The sequence below is a fragment of the Danaus plexippus genome, chromosome Z (assembly GCF_018135715.1).
Source record: "Danaus plexippus chromosome Z, MEX_DaPlex, whole genome shotgun sequence".
NCBI classification, from domain to species: Eukaryota; Metazoa; Arthropoda; class Insecta; order Lepidoptera; family Nymphalidae; genus Danaus; species Danaus plexippus.
The window spans coordinates 13121243-13145484 of NC_083559.1; the positions used below are offsets into that span (position 1 = coordinate 13121243).

A 24242-nucleotide genomic window follows, 5' to 3' on the forward strand; every position below is an offset into this window, starting at 1 on the left:
TCTGACACGATGTCAGTAATTCTTTTGTTATAGAAACACAGCGTAGAATATTCTAGAATTTAGACGCTCGTTAACAATCCTCCATACATATGTGTAACTTCAATTCAATATCTTATATTGCAAGTGATTAATAAACAATTGAAACTAGCGACTGAATACACAAAACAATCGACATTTGTTTTTAAATAGACGACTTGTGTTTATCGTTTATTTTATCGATATTTCGTTTCCATCGATAACGACATCGCCTCCACTCGCGGTTTTCCGTTTTAAGTCCTCTACAATTAGGTACTCGATGATTAATAAGTAACAGACAATCACGAAGGCTAAGAACATTTTATATACGAACAAAAGGCAGCCACATATGCATCTATGTTTAAACAATGAAGGGACGTAGCGGCTTTTTAAAGCACTAAATGAATATTAATACAATTTATTAGATAATAATAAAGATAGGGCGCCATTGCGACGTGACGTAATAACTTAAGCCCCTTGCACACTGGTTGCAAATAATCCTAACCCTATTGTGATGTCACCCTAGCTGGATCACCCTCACTATGATGTATCACCTCTCGTACGATAGCAATAGAGTTTAAATTTGTGGAATAAAAATAACAAATAGCTATCAGATACGGGGGTGATGTTAAAATGTAATAATACATTGGTACGTATCGTTGATCTAGGAAATCATAAGCACTAGTGGCTACAGATTTTTCCGGTACTCCTACAGCTTTTATAACGAGCTCTCGATAACGATTTTTTTTTTTGTATTTTTATAACATTTCCATGTTTATTTACATTTTCGTTACGTAACCGAATCAAATAGCAAAATTCGCCGAAATTCTGTGATGGTCAATTAGAATGTGCAAAACGATAGAATTTTATTTTTAAAACATTAGGACCAAAAAGTATAGATGTGTTACCTTAGAGCGGGGATGATATTGTATTCTGCTAGGTCGATGGCATCACATCTGCAACCCTCTTCGAAGCCCACAAAACAAGATTTACAAAACACTAAATATCTAGTAATTTGTTATCTGGGGGTGACAAAGATCCCCTGCCTGCCATTGGTCGGCTATGTCACGCCCTGCTCGTGTTACCGGATTAGCTAGCCGATACTTGCGGTTACTAGCCTTAGAGATAGTGAAACATTGTTGGCCGATGTAAGTTTACTTTGTTACGGTAATGAAATTAGCTGATCTGTAATACGGGTCACAGCTGAATATCATGTTAAATATATGAAAAACTATCACGTCACACTTGATGCGGTAGTCCGAAATGGATCCGAAAAGAACAGTCCCGGATACAGAATGAAAATCACTTTATCTTAATTCCTTGGCAGCATATCACATTATAAATTAATTACGCTTCTCAAATTAATGCTTATAAATTAATTAAAATTATCAAAATAGTCGGCGAAAGTTAAAAAAAATATGTACGACTGAATTGTAAATTGATGCAATTAGAGACAAACTCACATTTCGATAAATATCTCAGTATTTAAATCTCACTATAAACTGAAATTAATATTAATATAAACTTACAGACATACGAATGATGTTAAACCTTGATTCGTTGATAAATTACATTTTAATTTAATACATTTGTCATTAGAATAAGTTTTTCAGCTTAGAGATATACTATGAAATAGTGTTTTATTTTTCTAAGAAGTCAAAATATAAATGCGAAAAATGTAGGGCGCTTAAAAAATAGCTTGTAGAAAGCATTCCTGGCATCGCGCAGTCGGTTCGGGCCTTAGACCATAATTGCCCCTTGGCGCCGTCTGGGTATCTTGCTTTTGTACGTTTTTGAACGATGCTGGCCCCTTTTGTTCATCGCTTGTTGGTTTTGGGAATTAGCATGTCTTATTAGCATAACTGTCAGATAAGACGTGATTGCTGTTTTAACAACTGACCGTTGCAAGCAATCGGACTCGTTTTAATTGAGATTTTCGGCGCTTAAAAAGCCACCCCACGCGACATCTACGTAATGATATTATCTATAATTAATTAGATTAAACAAACCATACATCTACTTACAAAATTATCTATCAACTAATGCTTACAAAGTTAACGAATATTTTTAGTACATTTCATTGATTAATATCAGTGAATATCGCCTTGTTGATGAGAATGTTGCTCACTTAGCAAGATGGTAATGAATTTTGTCTTTCATTATTCGCAAAACCAAAGACGATCTAATATTAAAAAGTTTAGACGAAAACACGAAAGTTTTGCTCATTATCTTATTTTTAGCTGTGTCCGAACTTATTTCAATTAAGAAAATGTATTATAAATCTGTATTATCACTGACAGTACACAAAATAAATAAAATATATAATCTATTATATCTACATGAATAAATTGTTTGGGTAATTGTTAATTTCCTGAATAAAGTAAAGGTATTCATGTTTATGTCAAATATAAATCAGGGTGTAGTCAGGCCGGTCCTCACTAAACGGTGGAGCTGGCTGATAAAATATGCGTCTGCGCGCGGTCACCGAAATGGTAATATTGTTAACAGGGAGTAAAATAACTACACGGGGAACGAAAAAGAAGAATTATGCATCATCTTGGGAATTTCTCAATAAGACGTGTGTGGGGACGACGCGGGCGCCGCCCCGCGGCGAATCGGTGGCGCCTCTATCGATTATTCGGGCCTCTCTGTCGGCCAGTCCCTCTCGCACGCGGGTGGCCTCAGACCACGGTGACCTCTTCAGCGTTTCGTAAACACCAAACCGTATCATTAATCTATTACGATCGTACAAGTTGAATCCGCTTTCATACTTCAAAGTTAACGGAGCTATGATATTCGATTTTATGTAGCGTAATTAGGTTCGACGGTTCGCTATGTTCGTTGTGTTCTCTGTTCTCTCCGCGTCGGGTCTCGGCGTATGTGCCTTTATTGGTCGATATCTCAGTTGGACATCTCTTTTAGATGTCACGCTGTGAGTCGTGATGTAGCGGACAATAAAAAGACTCTATTAGTTGTTGATATGCGTGTGTCGTCCGTGTCCAGTGTCCGAGTCTTGTTAGAGTCTCGTTGGCCCTCTGGCGTCGCAGAGGCGTGTCGACTGCGCGGGCGCGTCCGTAATATTTCGTCCAACTACTAATTACACACTCAACTCGATCCGGAGCTGATTAAGTTCTTGACATAACATTATTTCTCTTAATAACAAGTCTGTGTCCGCTAAGAACATAGTGTGGGTATGTCATCGCCGTTCATAAAATATGAATTATTGAATTAATGAGCTACTATGGAGCAATACTTAGCCCGCCCTGTCAAACTGAACCGGCCATAAATACTCCTCATACTTCTTAAAACAGCTTGGATAATGATCTGTTTGCTTTTGAAAAAATCATTTTTAGTATTCCATAGGTACCGACTAGTGTAGGCTGTACACACGCTATAAACATTATCCGAGGTATACACTTTGAAGTTTATAAGTATGTATATAAACGTGTATAGAGAAATTTAATTTCAATGAAAATTAATATTACTATGACATTATAACATTATCTGCTTCGTGCAAACAGTTGGAAGTTTAGTTGGGAATTATACATACATGAATATATTAAATATTGCTATATGTTGTTATTATGCAAAAACCAAAATAACAAACCAACAGCCTGTTATATTGAAAGAGATATAACAGTCAACGCTGACAGCTGATGTATGATAAATATCGATTATTGAGCACACCAACTGCCGCCTCCAGGCAACATAGATTAGGCGAGATTTAGATCTTCGACTTATCAAATATATATAACAATAAATAACGCCACACTAAATAAATATACATTAAAAACAATTAAGTATGTTATTATAAGAAATAAAAAACTAGTAATGTTAACAAAAAAAAAAAAACAACCAATCACAAACAATTAATTTAATTTGTTTTGTATAGATTTTATTTATTTCGTGGTATTATAACTCTAATTATAATAATGGAGAGCTCTGTCCGTCTCTACTCTGCCGTTGTTTGTTTTCCAGGCGAGAACTCCGCTTAACCCATCATTATCTTACCTTTTTAGGATTTATTTCCTTTTACAATGAAATTGATTTCAATAAAATATTATAAGCTGTTTGTTGCTTTCGTCTTATTTCACAATAAATAAAATTTTTGGCAAGCTTTTGAAATATAACCATTTATGTCAAGATAATCTATATTTAATCAAGTCGTATATTTATTAAAAAAAAAAAAAATAAACAAGAAATATAACAAAAAATAAATCACAACATTATCATAATATTATTAATAATCTCGAAAACAAAAATAACAGGAGTTACATAATGGAATATCAGAGAAAATGAAGGCTCCATCCAGCAGATTAAACACGAAATACAAAAAAATCACTGGCGCTTAGTAATGAGTGTTTATCGTAAACGTCAATTTTTAGTTAAAAATAACATGAGGCCGAGGATCCGGCCGAGCCAGCATCCATAAATCATTCCAAAGCAGACTTACTAAACTAATTCTCGCTCTCTGCCCACTGATGCTCTCCTCAGCCAGTATTTGTTTTACAGGCGAGAATTTGCTCAACCTATTATTACGTGTCGTTATTTTTTTTTTTTATTCAGAGGTAAGGACGCTCGGTTCGGTTTAATCTTTTGTTATATCCTCCACATTTATGAGTTCTTAGCCCCTTTATTACACTTTGATTGTCTTAATAATATTAAAGCGTTTGTTTCTTGTTAGTACATCAAACATCTTTCCTAGTGCAGTTGTGTTTTGTGCTTTTGCTTTTTATTATGTATTTATAAAGAGGATATTAAAGTAAGGATTTAAGGAATGTCAAAATGTTTAAAAGTATCTTGTTTAATATGTGAACCAATTGTGCCCAACTCCTGTGGATCCAACTCTCCGATGTCGTAAAACTTATACACCCGGATAATTTAATGGTGGTAGAGCCTGGCTGTGGTCAGTCGCTACAGCTCGAACATGGCTTGCTCGACCGGAAAAGTACAACCCTCTCACTGAAGGTCGGCGTGAAGCAGTCTTTAGTGGCTGCGTTTCGTAAGATGAGTGAGAGAGTCGGTTGCCATTTCCTTATTCCCACACTGCCCTTTTCCTCAACAATCAAGGTTGGCAACGCATCCGCATTGATGTTGCGGATGTCCACGGGCGACGGTCACTACTGCCGATCAAGTAGGCCGTCTGCTCGTTTGCCACCTTTCACATAAAAATAATAATAAAAAAAATACCACTTACCATTCATCGATAGCAAATACCTCAATTTATGTCATTATTTTAACTTCCTTCGATAATATTTTTTAACCAACATCGAATTATATATAAAACTTTTTTCTTAATTACAATTTCTGTCGGCGCATTTAATTCCAGAAACCTAAAGTTTCATCACTAACAAACATCGAGGCGAATCGTTAAAAAAAAGCACTATTATTTAATTATCTCAGACTTAGAATAATAGGAATCTATTTTTTACCGCCAACGAGAACATGGAGTGTCTGTTGATGGGGGGGTACCGTTGAAAAACATATAAAAACTCCGTTCTATAGAGACGTTATATGACATTCTTTCGCTGTAGGTTTATTAATTACAATAACGAATGTACACCTTATAAGTCGAGCATCAGAACGGATTCTCGTAAACGGTTTCCTAGAACTATATAATTACCGCAATGCGATGTTAATTACTCTACGTGTTAATTCCCTTATTTGTATCAACACGACCTTAAATAAGACGGCGTTGAATCAATAAAATCGAATAAAGATTACATGAGACCGTTGTCAGTAAATAGCATAATATATAACAATTTGGTAGAGGCCCATGTGATAGAGACGAACGCTTTTTCCTATTGCCACCTATAAATGACTCGTCCCGATAAATAAAACGATAAAACATAAATGACACTTAAATCATTGCAAATAACGTTGAATATTAGCGTTTTCTCAGAAAGATGACTTCTAGTGTTTTTTTTTTTTCTTTATTTATGCGGCGTGGACTTCAACGCTTAGGACATCCGATATTCAAGTCAGGCTGTGCGCCTTTGTTCTTAGCATACTAAAGTATTTCATTTTTCTCCTTCGTAGGAGCTCATCTATAGCCAAAGTCAACGGATGTTGTCAAAGTTGCTGTGGCCCAATCCATCAGCTAGTGCGCCCAGAGACCCCCACTCAGACCATTTGGTTAGTAGACATTTCATTTATTACATTGCCGAATTACCTGTTATCTAAACTGAAACGACCCGCGAGGGGGTCATAAAAAATGTATGATGAATTATACATAGTTAAATTCAGAGAAATGTCTATGAGTTATAAACAACAGAACGGAGCCTCAAAAAACCCAAAAAAAAAAAACTATTTCCGTGTCCTATTTGCCAAGAATCTTAATTAACTTGCATGCAATCGACGCCGTACTAAAAAGTAAATTAAAAACATCGTAACGAAACAACCGTCAAAACACGTATTTTTCCGATGACGCCCCTAACTACCATTGAGTGAGCATCGCTTGTATAATTTTTTAAAACGCCAAAAAAACTTTTATGGTGGAATCATAGCGGCAGATGTTAATGATTCTATTATTTATGGTCGAGCCTTTTTTCCAATTTCGACCCACCGGTAGGTAGACCCGCTCGCCTACTTCAGTGTCTACAAACAATTTAATATTAATTATTAGGTACATTATTTTATTATAATAACACAAACTACGCAACTTCATTACAATGTAGTGTTATCAGCAATTCACTTATGACGCCGGGAACACAGATACGTAAACGGTATAATTAATTGTGTAACAAATTGAAAGCCCATATCGTTATGCAGTCGGTAATGATTTATCTATTCTAAATATGATATCTATGTCATAATTATAGATGCAGTCTTACAATACTAAATAAAAGAGCAATAAATCACGATACCTTTATTACGCGACATTATTGTCTGCTTTAAATGCATTTTTAATCTGCGATGTAAATGTCAGGACAGGACTGATTTAAAACTGTCAGATCTCTTTGTTAGGTCGCAGTACTAACGACATTATTTGTTTTAATCATATCATTTACTGCCTTTAATGTCTCGATATTTATACGTGGAGTTCGTAAACAAGCAGTAATATTTGTTTAATAATAAAAAGTTTACATCACATTATAAAAGGATGGTATCGTTAGCCGTTCGAAGACAGCCTTCGGCGCCAGCGGTCATCATTCAGAGGTGTCCGTACACTAATTATAGAGAATAAAAACACCTCAACCCAAACATTTGTTGATACAGATAACATATATCATAATAACGACCCAATAACAACAGCCGTTGAGTTTATTCTCAGTTGATACTTAATCTGATATTAGGAAAAAAAATCTTCTCCGAATTGGCGTAAAAACTAACTAAATTTCTATATGATTAGGGGTATTTTTACTAAACTAACAAGCGTCAGATAATTATGGTTATAAATAATGCCACGTCGTTAGACAGCTGGCTGTGTTTCCGTATTTGTTTACTTCGACGTATAATGCTTTCAAACTTATGAGCATATTTTTTTTGTAACACGTGCCGTTAAAATGATATGTCGAGTTCTTTTCTGTCACGTACGGACGAATAAAGAGGCCGAATGCCCTAGTATGGTTTCAATATACTAATTACATTACTCGATGTTGAGAGGCGAGGTGGAGAAACATACACAACTCTGTTAATTTATTGTTCAAACATGTATCCGCCGGTTGATTACACACTGAAAGGTATACATTACTGATAACAGTTAATAATGTTTATCTCAAGGCGAAGTTATCTGCAATAAATTTGTGAAATGTCCTCGTCAAGCGAACCATACATTTAAGTTATGTCCGCTAGCATGAATACAAGTTTAAATAGCTTTATTTCTCACTAACATCGTCCGTACACAGAGTACGTATGTACTTCTGAATTATTTTCGCACTAAGTTTCATAATAAATCCGTTTTCTATACATGAACATGCGTTCAATACACCAATCAATTATACCCCCGCCCATGGGACGTAGAATGTTTGATGTTGTACCTTAAACTTTCAAGGGATGTTATTGATCAAAAGAATATACGATAGGCAATGAGATCACGCTAAATAAATAAACTCTAAGCACATATTTTGGTTTTAAAAATATATTTTATTTTGTGCCTGTTATAATATGATATTCAAGTGAGACCTTCTTTTATCAAAGGACGAGACTCGTATACAGACCATTATTGTTATTCAAACAATAAAAGTAATTGTTTTGTTTATAAAATATTGATCAAATAACTAATCTTGCACTATATAACTGTTAACACTCAATCTATTCTAGTTGGAATAACAATTTAAACCTGCGTCTTTCTTAAAAGCAATAAATTTTTAATTATCATTTTGAAGTAACCTCCAACAAGCAGATCAATTTCCATCGACCACATCGGAGACTTGAAGTACCTAATTTGTATAGGTCTGAAAGAAAAAACATGCTAAGGTCACTCGTATATAAAATTATCAAATCGTCACGGAGTATTCGTGCAACTTTATTATGCGTGTGAGTTGAATACAATTAGCTTACGTATTACGACTAGTCTCTTAACGGCGTTCCTTTGATTGATGACAGCCAGCATCCGATAAACCGTATAGGAAATAAAGACATATTTATGACAAGCGAGATAACCACGCAGCCATATACGAAGCAATTAAATAAAATGCCATCTAATTGATGCGTTAAATTTTAATACGTAAAAAATAAAGTCACCGCTGAACAACCATTACTTTTATCTTCGTATTCAAAACGGGAAACTGTTTAGATCTCCGCCAGGCGGAAAATAAAAAGCTTTACGTAACAAGTGTTTAATAAGTAAATGTGTTTTTTTTTAATAAGTGAGTACGAGATAGAATAACCCTCGCGAGTCGCGACACTAGAACACAAACACGTAAACAAAAAATGGAACGGTGATGTTGGTATCAGCGATATTGAGTTTAGCCGGAGACGCGCGTACCGGTCCAGATGAACAACAAACATATTAATAGAACCACACTCGACTATACCACAGCCGTCTACTGAATGAAGGTATAAAACTATAAAAAGCCTTTTACCGGGGCCGCTTAAAGCATCATCACTCAAGTATAAAATCACCGGCACATTATTATAACAGATCTACGAGGACCCCTAACACGGAACTCTTTGTTCTTTAAGAGGGATCAGTATAATTGGTCTACGATAGTTTGATGTTACTTGTAATTGCGGGTGGCAGCGCCACCGTCTTTATGGATTCCTGTTCCACATTTAAATGCGTTAATGCATTGGAAATTGGAAGCGGGCGTAAAAACGCTTTATGCAAAAATTGTTCAGCCTCTGTCGCTGGCTTGTCTATGTTCAGTAATTGTACTTAAGAGTAAGTTTGTTTTAATAGTTTGAAGGCTTTTGTTGCTGCTCTTAGCCCCTTTTTTCCTTATGCCGGTATTAATTCAGAACAGAAAGGGTATTAAGTGTACTGTTACTTTGTAGTATAAATGAAATGAGAACATTTGTTTTTTAACCGATTCCCAAATGGAAAATGTTTCCGGATCTTCTTTGACGGCGTTTCACGATTGTTGTTTAATCGTACTCAGCCTCTTTTTGAATACAAAAAAAAATATATAATTCCAAATATTTTTTTCTCATATAATTTCTACAATTTATAAAAATATCATCTATATATATCTAACATCTGTAGCAGCGTTTACTTTTTGCATAAAAATTACGGTGACATACAAATAGCGCACTTCAATAAATTATGACAATAAGATAGAATTATATTCGATAATATAGAAAATTGAAATCAAGGACAAACAAGAAAAGCATTTGTGATCTTATTGAAAATAGGACCATTAACGCCATCTATTGGTGAATCGAAACAAGTCTCAGGGCTTTATTACAAAATAAATATTTAACAATTAAAGAAATAATAACGAAATATTTAGTACATTTAATTAGTTGAAAGAAATCACTGCAACCTATGTTTGTATTTAAAAATCATTCTAAACATATTAAGCAATTAATTTAAACCGAAATTAAATTAAAAAGTTTATTGGCATAAGAATTAAAATCAGGCGGTTGCTGTCTATTTAAAAAAAAAAAAGAACAATAAAAATGTCTCTAAATAAAGTGCCAAGTCCCCGCGGTATCAATTCCGCTCGCTTGTTTGTGTTACGTAAACATTAACACTTCTGTACGTTAAAAGCCTCACTCAAACCGACATTCCGTTTCGCGATGTCATCCGCTGACCTCTTTATAAACACGCCATTCCAAGAATATATTTGGCTTCAAGTTGAATATCGCTCGGCTTATTGGAACTAAATATCTTATTTATTTATTCATTTATTTTGTTGCGTTTCACTTGGCTTTTATTTATTTAATTTTTAATAGCCCCGTTTTTATGTTATTACGACAATCGATCACTGCATCCAGATATCAATTAATAGATTTAGTAAACAAAGCCGCCGCTCCGATCTCCAAACGGCATACATATTCAATAGTCCGTCGATTTCTGTAACTTAAGGAAGACGAACAAGACCATACATCATACCCGACTGCATATCGTATGTCAATGAATTGTCAAATAAAAAAAAAACACACGCATTAATAGCGGTTCGTTTGACGGATTCAATCGTTCGGTATCCACTGCCCACTACTTCCTGTTAGACGAAAATTTCTACTGAATTCCTCCATGTTTTGCACGGTCAAATTCTATACAAAATATTCCTTCCCACAATCACACGACATACGCAACCTTGATAGCGCACTTAATGATAATAAAAATAAATTAAGTCTATATAAATGTTTATTGTGCACACATACGAAGTTCCTCAATAAAATACAAATGGCGCCACCATAAATTCCATTTACAAAATATATAAAACGTAATGTGATTTAATATAATCGGTCGGCTGTATTTGGTTGATGTGGTCGCTGATGAAATAATCATATCGGTGCAGCCGATGTTATTAAGTGATGTACATGAACACGCTCCGAAATATCTTCATTGAAACACTTCATGATACACCGACAGATACATACGGGATATATAATATGAAAAATAAAATAATAGCTGGCTGTAGTCGTAACAATCGTAACAACGAAATGTAATATAAATATTACAAAAGGATCATTTGTCACGATACACAGCAGGGGCACTATCAAGTAATATAAATAATAATAAAACACTTAAAAATATAATCCACATAAGTTATCTTTACAAATGAATGAGATTATGTACTGAGATGGCTAGAGGTTTTATATGCAAATCCGTATCGACGAGCAAATTGCAATACGAATATCATAGACAATTTTATCGTATGCGATAAAAGGAATAGAAAATATATAGAGGTAAGATAATACCGGGTACGCGGTAGTACGCGGCACCTGTGTCGGCGACATGAAAGCAGCCTCGCTTTGTGCAGGCGCTGCCGGCAAATATTTATTTTAATTTAGTGCCCGCCCGATCGCTCGTTAATCGCTAATGGATTTGCTCCTGCGCCCGCGCAGCCCGCCGCGCCCGACAGAATCTTATATGAAATTCGGTTTTGATTATACTGATTGTAAACACAACTTTTTGTCAATCAATTAGCCATGGTTTTTAAGAGATAGGAAATAAAAAAAAAATGTATATGTTGATTGAATTTAACGAATCCCCTGCGATGATTGTACGTGAGATGAATGGAAATAAACTGAATTTACACGCCGAATTAAAATTCCGTAGTAATTTGAAATTCCTAAGCAAATATTTTGATAATTATCAAATCACTCACAAATATTTATAGCATTAATATTTCATAGTTTAAGATAAGATTATAAAATACATTACATTGGTGAGGTATGTTTTTAATGGGTTAAAGTATTAGCGGGTAGTTCCCTCGTTGTCCGCTGCACATCGGTGGCGCTGTGGTCGTATTTGTCCCGATGTTTGTTCACGCTTTTTGTAGTAAAAAGGGCATTAGTGAACCCTTTTGTTTACACACGGCTAAGACGGTTTGCGTGTCAACAGAGAAGACAAATATTGATACATCAGCGGCTCCTATGACTAACATGATCTGGTTTAAAAAAAACTATACATTTTTTATTCTGAACGTTCGGTAAATGAAGTAAGTCAAGGGTTCGTTGCTTGGGAAGTTTTAACGACGCATTTAATATGTTTTTTGTTTTTCTTTTATTTCGGAAGTTAGAGTTTGTCTTCGCCTCTAATATGTTGGCACTATAGCGCAAACTAACTCAATGGACTTTTGATATGTCATTTGTTACATAAAACATATGTCCCCATCGACATATATTTCCATTTAATAATCGTTAAGTAAATAATTCCGTTTTATAGTAAATCTGGTATTGGACAAAGAACTATTAAGAAACAGGTATTATAGATATGATAACTGTGGAGTCGATGTATAAAAAAGCTGATGATTTTGTAGATACATAGTTAAAATTTTTTACTTTGAAATTTTATTCACCGAAAGGCAACGTTCAATACGACTAAAAATCAAAGTGGTACCACTTGCAATTAGCTAATTATATAATCAGTCGATAGCTATAGAAAAGCAATACAAATGGTAAAGGAGACGCGAATATCCGTCTCGGAACCGAACTTAGAACGTCAGAACAAGAGGGATTTTCAAATTCAATCGATACTGCATAAGCAGGAGGACTTTGCCGAAATCCCGTGTTTGCTTCCAGCGAATTCGGAATATTTACAATAAAAAAGTTCTATGGACTCCAGTCACGTCTCGATGCCGTTCTGAGAATTAAAATCACAAAAAGATGGAAGGGGACGGTTGCAGCTCGACTGAAAGAGAGGTACGTAATGTGCAACATCGCCTCCACGCCCCCATAGGTATAAAATTCAAAATAAGATTTCAAAGGAAGCAAAACGAAAACAAGCACACGCTGCGGGTTTCTCTAGTTTGTGAGAGCGAGATATGAACAGCCGGTGCGCTCCCACTGTATTGGTTTGTTAATATGACTTATGGCGCGTATGTTTACAGACCGAATTAGACATTTAGCGCGAACCTTAAGTAGATTTGTCACGACATCTATATTAAAAAAAAAAGATTAAGAGAGCTATATAATACAATGTCCCTGGCGAAAATAAGAAAAAAATATCTCACGTATGGTCACTTATATTTTCAGTGGAAATATTTTTAATATGATCGACTAAGCGATGTTGGGAGTCGAAGATTCCAATTAAGCAAAAACAAATTACATTAAGGATACCTCCAGGTAGCGCCATCTAGAGACGAATAGCATACATTATACGGCAGTTTTGGTCTTGTCGGTATTTTTGTCACATACCAATTCGATCTTGATACTTTAATTCCAATTAGCTGAATATCAATTCACATTGTCTCAGATTCCTAAAAAATAGGCACAATCAAATACCTTTCCCAAAAAAAGACGTAAATTTCTTGGACAATAATTATAAAAATATCAAAATCTTTAATTGCACGTTCAACACGTGATATTTTAACGAGTTTTATTTCGGACACGTCACGAATTGAAAATTATTTTGACACGCAATCCGTTTATCAGAACGTCTCTATTAATGTGAGTTCTACAATTATTTTATTAGCTGTGTCCGTGACGAAAGAAAAGACGAGCCGCTGGCGCCATCTCTCGCTCGTTAGACGAATCAGTATTTAGGGTTGGGCCATAAATTAAATCGTGTATCGATAACCGAAACTAGTATTACAATAAAAAAAAATATCCGTGACTAATTAAGGATGTTAATTTTAAACAATAAATAGCTTATATGAAATGTATATTATTGTGAAATAGCTAGAATAATAATTATAATTCTTAAACCAAGTAAGTACGTAATAATCTATTTCAAAGACTCCTCAATATTGTCAAAGTGGAGCAGAATAATCGATAACTGATAATCGACTAGCAAAATCATCGACAGACCACCTTGCATCCCGATTTACATATTAATTTGTTGTCCAGCCGTAAACTAAAGAAATTGGACGTCCGAATAGGAGATTCGTAATTAAGGCAGCCTCACGGTACATCTATAATTTTATTTTAATGTTATCGCCTTCAAAACGGACCCATCTTAGAAACCGCTTCGTTAGTTGGCTTGAGATCTTGATAGTAATGACATTTTTATGTGCTGTATAAGTAAGACTGTCAAGTAATTAAATAGTGCGTGATCGGTGTTGCCATTAATACGGACCCTCGAAATCAGTGCATGTTTTAATTGTTTTATTAAAGAAGTAACTCAACCTAATTTTCATTAAACGGCGGAAGCCCACATAGGATGATTCAATCGTATTAAAAAAAATTAACTAATCATAAGAGCCGCTATGAGACGTAATTGGTCAATAAAAGTACTTCTTTTTGTTTCTCATGCACAGTTACAAAAACAAACGAGGGTCGGCCGTCAATCCAGTTTTAAATCTATCATTACAGCATGGAAGCAACAAATATAGACGCGTCGTATAGCTAGCTGTTGTAGAATTGTTTTTATTTAAAAATGCTAAATATATCTGGAGCGTATTTACACACAGAAGCCGTTCTCAGACAATGCTGTATTACCATGTCTCGGTCGCTTTAATGAACTGAAGGAGAAAATTACAAGAAATACTGGACTAGAATGTAATAGAGTTAATAGTACCGGCCATTGAATATTGATTTAGAGCCGGGCAAGCGACATCCCAAGAATTTTAATATACAATTTGCATACAAATACTATGCAACAAAGCATATATGACGGAAACAATGGGTCTAGTACATATCTAGATTATAGCTGTCTGGAATCTTAATTTAAATACTAAATAGCAGCGTGACTTGACGCGTCTGTGAGCTGTAAGAGACGATGCAAGTTCCATTACGTATATATGTGTGATACATTATTTATTAGGCAATAAGAACACCTATTAACATCGTTTTTTTATATAACAGACGGGCAAACAAGTTTAGGTATATATACAAAGCCATAGCCTTCGTTGAAGGTGTTTTTTTATCTGTGATGTGATGGTGACGATAGTTTTTTTTTGTGTGAAATCTATTTAAAATCACTGGCGACCTATTTAATGGGTTTTTGATCTTCCAGACCACATAGTGACTCTTGTAAATCGTTCATTATCAGTGTGAGACCTAACCTAGGGCTAAGTCCTACATATTATAATGCTATTTTGATGTATGCAGTTTATATAAGAAATTCAATTTGTCCGTTAAAACCTGTAACGTCTATAACATATGAAGCAAAATTTTTCCTTCTTATATCTAACATCGGAGGATTTGAAATTGGAATATTTCTTAACAATATAGATTGCTAGCTTTGTAAGTCCGCTTGGACTTCGGAATTGGCTTCAAAGAGACGCGAATAATGTATGCTTCAAATAATACATATAATAACAAAATGGCAGTGCCATCTAGGCTGCCTCCAGACTATTTTAAGTCTTCATACAAAATAATTTTGTTAAAGTGACTTCTCGAGCAAAACACTGAGTTGCTGGATATAATACAATGTATAACTTGTTCTGACGTATGAGCTATATTAATATAAAGTTTTTAATAAATCCATTTAATTGCTATTCCTTTTGACAGTAACAAACAAAGACTCGTATATTCCTAATAGAAATAATCCATACAAATTTCCGCATCTATGTTATCAGAAAAATATGCGCCATATTTCTCTTTGTCCGTGTACACAATAATTAATATTTAGTCTATGGAATTTTGCTACTAATTGGGACGATTCTAGGAAACTTTTGATTGTCTCCACACTACGAGTAACGTGTAATGCAATTGCGTCCTATCTTTCGTTCGGAAACATTCGTTAATTTATGTGACGTAAATATTGAACTTATTACTTATTAGAAATTTTGTGTTAACAATATATATTGCTTAAGACAAAGTTTATATAGGCTTAGAGTTTCAAAAACGTTTTGTACTTGGTGGCATATCGTTCAGCACATGATTATTATGGGGGAGCTGATGTTATAACCTATATAATTTGGTAACCGCTGGGGTCAACACTGTTATTACGTAAAAAACCCGAAACGAACCCAGTTTTAATGAATATTTAAATCGCTCTGACAACCAACTTCTGTTCAGAGTCCAAATATACGTGAATGCACGGAACAATATTAGTATTTTATAACATTCAGAACCTCGCATTAACATAGTACAATAAATAATTATGTTTCAATTGCAATGCTCACTCGTAACTGAGTTCTGTTTGACTTAAATGTTATTCTTTCGCCGATGTTTTTTGCTATTAATAATACTTAGAGAAATTTCCTTGTGCTTAACCAAAGGAAGTATTCAATATTTGTAAAATACGAATGAACAAAGGTGCCTTTAAATGAAAACTATAAGCGGTTGGAGCACAAAAGAATAATTTACTCTGTTACACTTTAAATATTCATTGGCTACACGAATTTTATAACAAAACCGGAATAAAAGAGGGAAAGTCTGTTATTAGCAAATACTCAAGCAGGAAAACCTAAGCTACAATTATCGGAGTTACTAAGGATTGATTTCCTTTAACAGCTACTTTAGCATAAGATCGCAATGGCCTCATGTTTCATTCAACAGCTCCTGCAATAATGACCTTTAATGATATACAGGGTAACTTGGCAATTCAGTACTTTGCTAGAACTCGGTTCGTTATTGATGAAGTTAGAGTGGTTTTTATATACATTATTGATAATTTTACAGTAACTTACCGATGATTACCGATGATTAACGATCATGTTCATAAAGTGCTTAACCCATTATTTAAAAGTTGAGTAACGTAAGAAATGTTACTCGTACGATGAATCGTAATGCTCTAAGTCCGAATAAACTTATATAATACAAAAAAAAAAATCAGCCCAAATAAGACCGCTTTAATCAAAAATCATTTCGTTTTTACTTTGTGTGCATCGTGAGTGTCTTTCAGGGATTTTATATTATCAAATTCATTATAGCAGATGTTGAAAGGCTTGTTTTTCATTTCCAAACGTTATTGTATTGGAAGCCTTTCTTACGGAACACATTTATACCGTACGCGGTAATAAATATAAAAGTTTATTGACAAATATTTATTGATTAATTTTTACGAGACTTTAAAAACCTTTTACTCAGTTTCGTATTTTCTATCTAAACCTGGTGCATTTCTGTCAGAGTTGAACAGCTATACAAACATCAAACACAGCCAACCATCAAAAACACTAACATCACAATTCTATTTTGAGAATATAAATAAAAAAAAGTATTTTCTAAAAGATAAATTGCGACAATGTATTCGTAGGTTAAGATGTTTACGTTAAACTTATAGTGTTGCGTAATAAATAGTTTGATCAAGTTCCTAAGCTGTCTGAAGTGTGTCACGCAGACGATCCTGAACTCAATGCACAAGTATCAGCCACGGTTCCACTTGGTGCGCGCCAACGACATCCTCAAGCTGCCTTATTCCACCTTCAGGACCTACGTCTTCAAGGAGACGGAGTTCATAGCAGTCACAGCATACCAGAATGAAAAGGTAATGTTACGGTATAATGTTATATCGTAAATTATTTGAACTGAACAAATCTGTCTCTATAAAAACACTTTAAATGCCTCAAAGTATGATTCTGTTGAAACCTTCAGGGATAAGAGTTAAAACATCGGATTACAAAATGTAACTAATATATGGAGTTAAATTTTAATTAGTTCACCTCTAAAATTTCTGTAAACAGTTTGTTCCAACTGTTTCAACCCGTCACAAGCTTATTATCTCGTCCTAATTTTGTTTACTTTCCGAGCGACCTCCACTTTGTATGACGATCTCCCCGTTTTCGGTGTAAAAGCTTCAAACTAATAACGAGTAGCCGAATCTAATTAGTGTACTCACGGAGTGAACTTTAAAAAACTTTTATTACAATAGTAATGTAAATTTATTGGAAAAAAAAATCCTAATTATAAAATTGTTTTCAGATAACCCAACTGAAGATCGACAACAACCCGTTCGCGAAAGGATTTAGAGACACCGGCGCTGGAAAGAGAGAAAAGAAGTAAGTATTTAACTACGAAGATATATAAATGAAATAAAAGTGTAAAAACAATCTCAAGTCTTCATTCCGCGAGTTCATTTTGGAGCAAAGTTTTCTCTAAGAATTGTATTTGTTTTTAGCGTAAGGGAATTTAAACTGCACCACAATTCATAATAATCTCTAGATTACTTCATTAAAAATTTATCACGAGTATTCCTTTTACTACGACGTCAAAGGTAATTAATTATATTAACGTAAGCGTAGCTAATAAGTGAAGAGTGCTAATTTTCGCTAGTTAGAACTTTAAACCCTCGAAGTAGGTGGCAATCGCAAACAACCAAAAGGCGTAAGATAAATTACGGCAAAAACAGTTCACTATTTACGTAAAGTTAACAGCTAACAAAATTAGCCAGCTATCTGTGAATCTCTCCAAATTAATTAGGACAAGCGTTTCTGAACGAACCCGCCAACAAGCCCGGCGCCGTTCGAAATTCAAATTAAACCAATCCGGCACCTCCTTATTCGTGTTAGCTCTCAAACATGGCGGGTAACGATTCAAAAGTGGTGGAGTCATACGACTAGGCGCTTTTTCCGACGTCTTTGGCGTGCAAGAAAGTAAATTGGATTTGCGCGATAAAATCAGCTTTAGTTTTTCCAATGTAGCTATAATTCGATAGCTCACCGCAGGGATAGCTCGTGGTTCCGCCAACTTGTTTAAAATTCAAAGAGGATTCAATTAGCGGAGGCAATGCAAGAAATTATGTTTAAGTGCTGTCTAGATAGCGTCTCTGAATATCGACACGGCTCACGGTACTGACAAATCGTGAAACAACTGAAGAGCAAAATGTTAAACAGACAAATATATTTCGTTGACATAATGTTGCCATTGAACATTAATGAATATTTTATTCATAATCTCTATCGAGCTATGAAGTTCATCTGAGCAACTTCATCAAACATTATTTGTATTATAACATTTCATCAGCGTACATAATTCATAAAAATTAATGAAATAAATTAACGATTCAGTTGTGTTGAGAATAATTAATTTAGATATGGACAAATACGATTTAGATGCACTTTTTAAAGCAATGCATTCGAATTTTAAAATAAAGTTACTTTAAATATCCGTGTAGAAACTTATTTTATTATTTTTGAAATTTTGTTGATTTATCAGTAATATGTCGTTATTTGCATATCAAGTCCAAGCTTATGCGTCCAAAAATATTATTTCTTTGCTCCATAAAAAATAATGCTTGGTAATGAATGACTTCGAATGACGTACTTGGTCAAGGATATGTAAATTAGGGACCATAGAAGATACTGCCATGAAATGGGGCTTCTTAAATTATTCAGAAAACGAATAGGAGGTTAGTTGTAATCCTAAATCGACGTTTTCTTAAAAATTTCAACAGATACAACAGCAAAAATAAATAAAGAGTTGAGCAATTAAGGGTGTTTAAAATTTTATTCACACATTCGGAAAGGCCAGTCCGAACTTAATAGGTATGTCCCTTCCGAAATAGCATCAGACTTTAAAGGGAGGAAGGTATCTTTAATTCGCCTACACAACATTTTGCACCGGAACGTTGCCTCAGCTTCCGAATTACAGGGCGTATGCCGGACGCCGGAAACTCATCTTTTCAAAATGGCCGCCGAGCGGAAGCGTTGGGAACGTGAGCGTTTTGACAAACGCTTCTGAAAAGCGGGGACACATGCCGTGCATATCTCATCGTTTGCTTTGTGTTTTGTTTTGCGATGTTTTGCATCATAGAGGTCAGCTTTGATGTTCTACTAGGAATAACACAATAATTAGTGTAACTAATCGACGACGGTGACACAGTTCTGAACACGTACATACATACGGACATTCTAGTTTTCAAATGAACTACAACATACGACAATTGATTTCCTCAATGTATCAAACAATTTTGAACTTGTATGTATTTCACTTGATACAATAAGTCAAGAAAAATTTAAACATAAAATCATAAGGTATATTATTGTTGTCTTACAATAAGTAAAGTATGCTCGTAAAGCTAAGTCTAAACGGGCCGGAACAATACATTTGCTCCTTTAAAGTTCCAGTGCTCTTTGCTTCACACTAGAATAATAAAAACTCTTTAACAAGCCGCCTGTCTCAAAGCTTAGGGGATTCCTGGTTTTTTGGGGATAAAAATTTGGTAAAATTACAAGGCGAGCCACCCCTGAGTTTACATTGTAACGGCAACACCCTAATGCGCACAGTTTAACTCAGGGCTGGCAAGAGGGATACTGCGGTTGTTATGTTTGAGATGAATAAAATAAGATAATATTCAATTTTAACATTATACTTTAAAGATTATAGCTTGATATTATTTACATTAATTTATTTGGGATTCAATAAGACAATTTTTATACTATTCCAAGTTAGTACGTAAGTGTATAGATACATATTATAATTTTTTTGTATATAACTGATAGAAGTCTCATCCATTTCCTTATTTCTAGCTATAAAGGGTCGAATTCTTAATGAGCCTTATTTACAAACCATCATCCCATTGAAATTTATTAATCATTATTTTATAACGTTATACATAAGGAAAATCAAAGTGATCCAATCTTAGCAAAAATGGGATAGTGTAAATTGAATTATGAGACATCAACCCTGGAATGTATGGGGTGGCAAATTAAATTCTATCAGTCGGCGATGAGACGAGTTAATAAAATGAATTTAGTACGGAACCCCGGTAATCAGGGGCTTGCGGGAACCGTGTTTAGGGATCAGTGGAACAATGCGGACAATAAAGAGTTTGTTTTTCAAGCAGACGGTGAATAATTGAGGGTACGGACATTGGATGTTTTGTTTATAAGAATATATGAAATTCACTGTTGAAATATTTTTTACATATCCAAAAGAAAGCGATCAAATTTAAATAAGATCTGCTATTGTCTTAGTCGAGTCTGCTTTTCCCATATAAAAACTACACTATCTCGGCTTGAACGCATACTGTTAAAAGTGCTCTTCGTCTGACATTCGTGAAACGGATCATTGACCTCCTAAAAAACACAGAAAAGGTATTTTCGCATGACACGTTCGACACGAAAAGGGCGATGGTTGAATTTCGGCACTATCATTAGGGCATGATTAACCTTTGGCGGTCGAGGGTCGCGGGCTATTATGAAATGTCAACCGTCTGACACCCCTGACTGATGAGCTGATAGTCTAGTGGTCTGTTTAATTTATATATCACTTGGATATTAAAAACAGTCGCTATGAAATTAGACGTTAGAGTAATATTGCAATAGATTTTATAACATAGTCTACTTACCTATCTACGCATCTATCTATCTATAGTGATGTTCTCGTTATACATACAATTATTTTTCATCTTATTTATTGTTTTGACAATCCTAACAACTTCCATTGTCCGTCATCCTGTACTAAAGGCGAGTTGGTACAAATGCTTCATATGATAACTATATATCAATACTTATTGTTAGGACATGTGAAGCACAATTGTAACAAAAGTAGTTTGTCCGTGTACCGCAGGCAGGCGCTGTTGACGGCGCGGTCGGACGCGCGTGATGATGATGACGAGAGGCCTCTGGATGTAGGAGGACCGTCCAGCCCGCCGCCGCCTCCCACCTGCTCCACAACATGTTAGTACACATCCCATTCTACTATTCTAGATTAGATCTTCCTTGCTAGTTCTAGAATTAATGACAACCTTCCTCTACAGCCTGGTTCAGTTCGAGCGGAGGTGTCGACTCTGGCGCTGATGAGGCTGGTTCTGATTCCTCGTGCTCTGGAGGTGGTCGTGCTCCATCTCCTCCCGCTGGACCGTCAAGACCCTCGCCAGCACCGGACGTATCACTCGGACCTCCCGTACAACCGCCCCTGCTGCCGTATCTCTACCCGCCGTCGCTGTATCCGCCGCCCTTCTTCCCTCACCACCAGATGCCTCCGGGTCTGCTCTTCAACCTGCATCCTCTTCTGCAGCAGTACTCTCTGCCCCCGCCACCGGCCCCACCGGTCCCATCCCCCGCGCCCTCGATTAGTAAGACTCACAGGTTCGCTCCGTATGCCCTGCCAGGGTTAGGTTCCGCGTTCGAGCAGGTCGCTCCCCGGGCTCGCTCTCTCAGTTCGTCCCCAGCGCGGGTCGCCGGCGGGGGCTCGGGGGCCGGAGGTCGCTCGCCCCCTACGCGCGCGGCTTCCGCGGACCCTCCCGCGGATGCGCCGTCTTCCACGACGTCCGCCACGCCGCCCTCATCCGACCTTAAGAGCATCGAGCGCATGGTCAACGGCCTGGACGTGGAGCCTCAGGACTGACCGACCGCCTGTATATAGAGTGTATTTATATCAAGCCCGCGGGCCTCGTTTTGTATCGTTCCTATTTTGTTTTTCTGTCGAGTTCTATTCGGGTCGATCGTAATGTTTGTAAATAGTTAAGCTTACACTAGATGGTTGTTTAGAGTTCATTGATGTTCGTGATTGACGATCACCCAGTGACTTGCACGACCTCCCACACATCCATACACACAGCTAAACTATCTAACCGTACCCCGGCAAGACGGACATTTTGTTTCTTTAAATTCTAAAGATATATTTTTGATACATACAGTTACGATTCTTTAAATAATATTCAATATTAAAGTCTATGGTGAGATGGGAGCGTTCGAGGCATTTTGTTTCGTGCATAATTATTTTTTTTCTATGTATTACGTTACAACTACTTCTGTGTGTTGCTATATAGCGGGTGAGGAGTTGGACAGCTTGTAGCACAGATTATGCAATGAGACGAGTGACGTCATATCCCGAACAAGTAGTATGATACACAATAGTTACACATTAGACACTCCACTGCAATAGCAATAGGTTTAGATCACTTATATATATAAATGAAAGGGGCTTTTATTATTTTTGGTTTTTAATAACAATTATTATTATAATAACGAGTTCATTATTTCATGTAAAACTTGCAAAATAAATTAAACACATGAACTTTTATGTTATTGTTAACAAAATTTTCACGTCTTGTACTACGATTGGTTGAAATTGTTTCAATTGAATATGATCTTTCAAGTAATTAGAATGATTCGGAACTAAAAATAAGGTCCCTTTCATTGAAATTTCTCTATTAATTTGTTTTACCACTCTTTAATAATAATACGATAAAATTTAATATTTACTTACTATGTAAATACAACTTATAAGGTATATTTACGTGTTTACTAATCAACATATTTTGAAAATATGTTTTGTCAATTGTGCTGTGACAACAGTGTGCTTAGTTGTTTCTTTAAATTTGTTTGAAATTAAACAAAAAAAGGAAAAACAAAAGTATTATTACTGATCTTCATTTCATAAATTTAAATTAAATACTAATATAATTATTTTTAAAATACTACCTACATTCTTATATAATTCGACGAAGGAGCAACTAAACTCACGCAGAATATAAGCGATTGATAAAAACCTAATTGTAAGTTAAAAATTGTAATATATAGTTGATAATTATTTAGTTAAAATACAAAATATATGATTATAAATGATTATAATTTTCCATGAAATTCATTATAATTAAGCGCATTAATAAAAAAAAATTTTACTAAAATCCATGTACGCCATTTTAAGTTTCGAAATGACAACACCGGTTTTTCAATATAACACATTGTGGTAAATATTTTGAAATTTATAATCAACAGGACACCGACGATTACTTTGCTTTGTGAAGTTACAGAAACTATTTATTTGACATCTGTATTGAAACTATTCATTAAAATATATAGATAAACTATTGACAAAATCAATAAATATTGTTTCTTTTCGCTAAACCCCTCATGTCCTTATAAATAAAATGTTTAAACCCTTATATTATGCATATATATTTTGTGATAAACACGTAATTCATAATATTTAGAAGCCAGCTTCCTCTATTTGACGGGAGGCTTTGTCATCCGTAAAACAGAGCTATCACTCATAACAATTCGAAACGACCTCAGTCCACAGATCTTTAATCGCGACACTCGCTTTAAAACCTTTTTTCTACCAAGCATAACAAGCTACATACACAATAATTGAAGACGCTCCCAACTGTAAGGCTGTGTACACATCTGATAAAACCCCAACGAGGTGTCACGTACTAGCGTAATTGCGTTTATTATCAGATCTTCGCCCACTTTGTGTGTTTGTATGCTAAACTAGTTTTTCTCGAGTATAAGGTGCAACGCAAAGATGTTAGATAAGAGTTAGTAAGCAGCGCTGTATTGTGTCCGTGTGATAAACCGTTCTGATTGCGAGCTTGTTTATGTCCATTCATATTCAAC

At 35.3% G+C, this 24242-nt stretch overlaps 1 protein-coding gene across 9 annotated transcripts in view; it reads left to right on the forward strand.

Moving 5' to 3' along the window:
- Positions 1-23730, forward strand: part of LOC116777124 (T-box transcription factor TBX3) — a 57349-nt gene extending 33619 nt beyond the window's left edge. For 3 of the 9 annotated variants that reach the window (XM_032670495.2, XM_032670501.2, XM_032670500.2), the window contains 5 exons: positions 6055-6150; positions 17285-17443; positions 17878-17954; positions 21448-21575; positions 21656-23730. In XM_032670495.2, the coding sequence (XP_032526386.1) occupies positions 6055-6150; positions 17285-17443; positions 17878-17954; positions 21448-21575; positions 21656-22245 (1050 nt within the window). In that variant the 3' untranslated portion in view covers positions 22246-23730. The remainder of the gene's footprint in view (positions 1-6054; positions 6151-17284; positions 17444-17877; positions 17955-21447; positions 21576-21655) is intronic. The other 6 variants (XM_032670499.2, XM_032670502.2, XM_032670497.2 and 3 more) reach the window with 5 other exon arrangements.
- Positions 23731-24242: the final 512 nt, after the last annotated feature.